At 32.9% G+C, this 6,000-nt stretch overlaps 1 protein-coding gene across 1 annotated transcript in view; it reads right to left on the bottom strand.

Moving 5' to 3' along the window:
• Positions 1 to 337: 337 nt before the first annotated feature.
• Positions 338 to 6,000, bottom strand: part of LOC136987920 (uncharacterized) — a 29,104-nt gene continuing 23,441 nt past the window's right edge. Inside the window, exons 4-6 of the mRNA XM_067285691.1 lie at positions 5,578 to 5,767; positions 1,052 to 2,356; positions 338 to 467 (exon numbers count right to left, since the gene is read on the bottom strand). Coding sequence (XP_067141792.1) covers positions 1,065 to 2,356; positions 5,578 to 5,767 — 1,482 coding nt within the window. The 3' untranslated portion in view covers positions 338 to 467; positions 1,052 to 1,064. The remainder of the gene's footprint in view (positions 468 to 1,051; positions 2,357 to 5,577; positions 5,768 to 6,000) is intronic.

Genomic DNA, 6,000 nt, shown 5'->3' with positions numbered 1-6,000 from the left:
ACTATCTACGAAAACTTGAGGTTCAAATCTAGACTTTAGAATCCCCAGAGCAGTGGGTTGACATCTCAACCACTTCTGCTGTCCAGATCACAAAATAAACTGTTTAAAATATTTACAGAATCACTTTTTCTGTCCGAAATGAAATTTTGAATGGCGTACTAAACACGATTTGCTCTTAAAACCCATTTTACATATATTACACTGAAACGGTTTCTTGAAGACATGCATTTTATGATGTTTCACTAAATATGATTTCCTCTTAAATTCCATTTTACACAGATTACACTGAAAAGGTCTCTCTTTAGAATGGATTGTCATGTGACTGTTTAAATATGTTTTCAGTTTAAAGCTCATTTTGCAGACATTACAAGAGAATGGAGTGTCATCAGAATGGAGTCTCTCGTGCCTTGCCAAATCTGCCTTCAACTTGAAACTTCTTCGGCAAATGTTGCAGCGAAAAGGCTTGTCTATTAGAAAAAAGTTTCTTAATTAAAACTGGAATTTCTCAATAATTTAAGGAGTGAGACTATTTTTAAATATAATAAAACATTGAAAATTACAGAATGTTTATAATATATAAAAATTAAACTAGAATCATTTAAAATATTGCTGCATGTCTAAGTATTTATCTATAGTCAGGTCTTTTTAACTCTCTGTTCCCAGTTTTTTATCCCACCCATTATGAGTTTGGCCAGACCCTCAATGGGAAGCCAGATGGTAAGGGATATGGCTTGATATATCTGCAATGAACTATCCCATGAATAACTCCTGGATTTTCCCCACCTGTTTGGATTCAATCCTGGGACTTCCAGTATGGTAGGCTGACATCTTAACTGTTTCAGCCATCTGGCCAGCAGTTAGGAGGTGTAATGATTCAAAGCCAAGGTAAATTTTTACTTAGGTAGACCCAATGGCCGCACTTCCAGTCGCCATCTTGTTTGTGAACGCAATGGCACAAACAAGATGGCAACTGTCGAATTTACAAAAACTCACTACATTATAGTGCAATTAATAAACTAAACTGTATTAAAAACGATAATATTCAACTCACTTTTTCCATAGTTTTAATTCCTTTTCTTCTTTTTTTTGGACATTGAACATGTTTCTTCTGAACTTTTAGAACCATCACCCTTTTTCTTTAAAGATGATTTAACTGTATTTGTAAATGACGTTTCCAAATTCTTATTTTTCTGATTGTCTTCCTTCTTGGTGTTGGTTTCTGGGGCTGTAGATACGGTTTCTGGGGCTGTAGATACGGTTTCTGCAGCTGTAGATACGGTTTCTGCGGCTGTAGGTACGGTTTCTGCAGCTGTAGGTATGGTTTCTGCGGTTGTAGGCACAGTTTCAGGCTCTTTCCAAATAGGGGTGTTACCTGGTCCAGGATAAATCCAACTCAAATGCTTAGTAAATAATTCAAAACGTTCTCCAGGTTTTAATCGTTCCCATCTGAACATCTTCTTATACATAAATGAATATAAATAAGAATCTGACAAATCTTCAGTGAAATGCATGGGCAAACTTTTTCTACTTTTTAAACAACGCCACAAACGTGCTGCTGTTTGAGTATGCACACTGGTTTCTGGGTCAACAAAATTTTCGGCACGTTTTCCGCATTTACGCGTAGTATCTATTTCTTCCGAGTCGTCGATATGATTATATCCCTTCCACTCGTCCATGTAGACAGTGCTTCCTGAATTTACATATTTTGATATTATCCAGTTAAGAGTTTGTTCGGATCTGTCATTCACTTTGCATACAAAGCATGCATTATCTTGATGACACATTCCTCTAACAACCCAACGAGTTCCCTTCAAATTCTGACCTTTTTCGTTTTTTCTTTTAGTAACTACAGTTTCATCTATTTCAACCATTTTTCCTGGACCGCCAACTTTAAGGTCTGATGTACTACTTACAGAAATCATCATAACAAGCCGCACATAATTAGCCCAATCCGCCGCATTACTTGTACTGATGCCAACTGCCATACAAGTATTAGTTAAAGAACACTCAATACATAATAAATGCCATATAAAAGAAAGAATACACCCCCATGAGATATGCTCAAATTTGCTCTTGAATGTACCGTCAAATGGCGAACTATTCATTTTGCATCTGTTACATCTAAAACATACAGAATTATCATATTCTCTGTAAATTAATTTCCTGCGAAATGAGCAATTACTACAGACGGCTTCTATCGGTTGCACACCAAGCTTAACAGCAAACTTAAAATCTGATGCTATTCTCTCATCAATGTCTATTTCTACAAATTCGGATTCCATCATGTAAAAAAAATCTCTAGAAGTGCACTTTCTCCAAAATTCTTCGGAAATTTTCTCAATTATTTTCTCAACTTCTGACATTATTTTGTTATAAAAATATTAAAACAACAACTTCTATTAATTATAATCTTAAATTCTATAAAAATAAAAAAATTTCAAAATTAATTAACACTATTATAAAATCTCACCAAGATACATCAATAGGATTTAATCTCAAACTCAAAATTTTGCATATTAATAAATTAATTTGATCGGCATCATCTACATCGTATTTCATCTCGCACCTGTAGTCGAGATTCCGGAAGTACGACCATCGGGTCTGCCTAGATAAAGTTTTACCGATTTATCATATTACATAACTCCGTACGAGACAGACCCCGAGTGCAAGTTACTCGCATACCGCCATAGTGGCAAATATCTATATAACACACAGGAGAAAAATCCAAAGGGTTTCTCCATATGAACCATTACCAAAAAAAAAAAAAAAGGTTTTCTTGGTAAAGAAAATCAAGTAAAAATTTTCAATTTTAACTTACCAAATTTTAAATGTTTTAATAATATATACAATTAAAAAACAGAACTTTCATTAACTTGAGTGTAATTTTTCTCTTTTAGTCAATAATGCCCGATATAATTTCAACCAGTCCATAACTTTTTTCCACCTTCGAGATGGAAGAAAGGAATTTTACTTGCAAAAGCTAATCATATAGCTCAATTAAAGAAATTATAAACGGTGAAGAAAGTACAGTTACAGCTACTTGCCCAACCCAAATGAAAATTAACGAGAAATCGTATTAGCGAGGTTGAGGCCAAAGTTTTAAACGCAAAAACGCATACGTTGGATGTTCGGCACCGCTTTCCTGTAAGCCTAGAAGTTTGACAATGGCGTTTGGAAAGTCAGTGGAATCATGTTCGACATTCTAAAGGTCATTGTCAAACTTCTAGGTTTACGGGAAAGCGGCACCAAACGTCCGACGTACACATTTTCGCGTTTAAAACTTCGGCCTCAACCTCGCTATTATATTTGTATTAAGGTATTTTTTTACATTTAAATTGTTAATTTGCACTTTCATTCAAAGGAGCAACTCATAATGACTATGGAATTGAATTGGAGAAAATTGCAAAAATTCATTTTTCGCTTAAAAATATATTAGAATAATTGATGCAGGAGTTATCATTTGTAATGAAGCTCCCTGGATTTGTGCAAGCCCTGATGGTACTGCATATGCAAAAAAAGAAAAAAAAAAAAAAAAGAGAGATAAAATAAGCTTACTCGAAATTAAGTGCCCTTACAGTTGTAAAGATATAAATATTGTTGATTTGAATACAAATAAGGTATTTGTGAAATATTTAGAGTTTAAAAATTCTAAAGTTTATTTAAAAGAAAATTGTATGTATTACACACAAATCCAATTAGCTTTATATGTAACAAATATTCAATTTTCTTACATGTTTAAATATTACATTTTGTATATCGCTATAGATAAAGTCAAAAAAAATAAGACATTTGTTCACTATTAGAGAAGATGCAAATGTTCTACCATAATTATTATTTATTTGCGATTGTAAATAGTATTTAAGTAAATAGTTTTATAGTGTTTTCATAATAAAAGAATTTCATTTATAATTGGAGGCTGCAGATTTACTAATATTGCATTATTTTATCTACATATAGAAAAAGTGAAATTGATAATCTGCGGCTCAATATTTAAAAAATTTTAATTCTACCAATAGCTCTCTCAACGTGAATTCTTACACGGGCAATTTTGTATGTTTCGTCCATTTCATTTGGTTTTGAGAAAGGAGGCATAATTAAAATAGAATTATTATTTTCGACTGGCTTCCAGTTTAAATTTCTGTGCAGTCACTGTTTTCTCTTGTTTGAGGATAATTTTCTTTATATGTAATATAATATTCTTTATATGTAATATGATTCAGGTAATGTAATCTTAATAGATAATTTCCAAACACAGGACAATTTACATTTGATTTTCTCCTTTTTAATATTATAACAAAAATATAAATTAAAAAATAGTAAGCAATTTACTGCGCTAGGTACGGTTTTCGAAATGTCTCAGATACGATGCATATGCATTAGTGAACTCCTACGTGTTATGTAAATATTTGCAATCAGGGCGGCATGTGAGTAACTTGCACTCGGAGTCTATATTGGTGTCTTTGTATAGTGAATGAATCTGTTAATTTGTTTTTATTTCCTAATTAATTTGAATATAACGTGATATCACTCCAGCATTAGGGGAATTTAAAACATTCAAACAAAAAAGAAAAAAATAAGATCTGATGCTGGGATATGTCTCGAAAAATATTTCATCTTGAATTAAATGTCAACTCCTTCACTTCTTTAGGGTCTTGAATTGTTTAATTGTACAGAGTTATTAAGCATGAAGGACAGACTTTTGTTAAACATTTTAATTTTGTGATTTAGCTAAGATATATGATTTGATGATAACTAACTCCTTGAAAATTTGTAAGAAAATGTCTCAATTCTGTACATTATTAAAAGCCATAATAGGTATGGAAATCAATATACAGTACAGGTACTCCTCACTTTACGACCTATCTGCTTAATGACCACTCGCACTTACGACCAATCGAGTTCGACCTGCAATTCGGGGAATCCCCTTTCTCAGCTAGAGTTTCGGTCAGTGGCGAATGGTGACATGCGCACTAAGCGTACTATAATAGTCTTTTTATGAATAAATTTGAAGATTGTTGCATAATTTATATAATTTTACAACGATCCTATATTCCCGGCACAAGCTCCTAGCTTATCAACCAATTCGCTTAATGACGTAGTCGTCGAAATGGAACTCGGTCGTAAAGTGAGGAGTACCTGTACATCAGTAAATGATATGAAATCAAATCCTAAGTAAAAAAATTTGCAAGGGTCTGCATAAGAATCTCTCATAGCAATAAAAAAAAGTATGTTACATTATGCAAATGAGTAAGATAATGTATAAATATAAAATTCAATAAGATCAATATTCACACTCTTTGATTGAGGCCACTTTCAGATGGGCCACTCAGTCATATACCAATGGCTCAGAAGTGTCACTACAAAGTGAGCCATATGAAAAGTCCCATGCCATTTTTGGTGAGGATCTACATTTCCTCCTTTGCCACCAACATGTACAGTACCACTAATGCCAGTGTGAGAGCAAACCTTCCAAATACAAGGGTTTCAATGGGGAGAGATGAACAGCTATAACCTGATGGCACAACTAAGCAACCCATCTGAATGCAGCCTAAGAATAAATCAAAATGTAACCAATACCTTTGTTTTCAAATTCAACTTGATCTTTACTGCGAACATTTACAGGTTTCAGAATACTTTGGTAAACAGGTAAATAGTTAATAACAACAGGCACAAACACTACATTGATATTGTTGCCATTTTGTTTATTGACATCATCTCTGTTGCTCTCACAAATCCCTCTAACACTTACAGTATTAGTGTCTTGTGTCTGGAAAAAAAATATTATAATTAAGTTAACAAAATATATTTAAAATTCCAACTAAGCATAATTAACAACTATTTTTTTTTTAGCTATAATAAGACCGATTCAACTAATAAATATGGTCTAAAAATAGGTGCTTAAATATTATAACTTAGGCCAAAAATAACCTAATTGGCATGTTTATCTTAGATGCAAATTGCTTAAAGGCTGGTTTACATGATACAACTTATCACTTGAAA

Source organism: Centruroides vittatus, unplaced genomic scaffold (assembly GCF_030686945.1).
Source record: "Centruroides vittatus isolate TY-2023 unplaced genomic scaffold, ASM3068694v2 scaffold_2906, whole genome shotgun sequence".
NCBI lineage: Eukaryota > Metazoa > Arthropoda > Arachnida > Scorpiones > Buthidae > Centruroides > Centruroides vittatus.
This window is presented reverse-complemented; position numbering and strand designations above follow the sequence as displayed.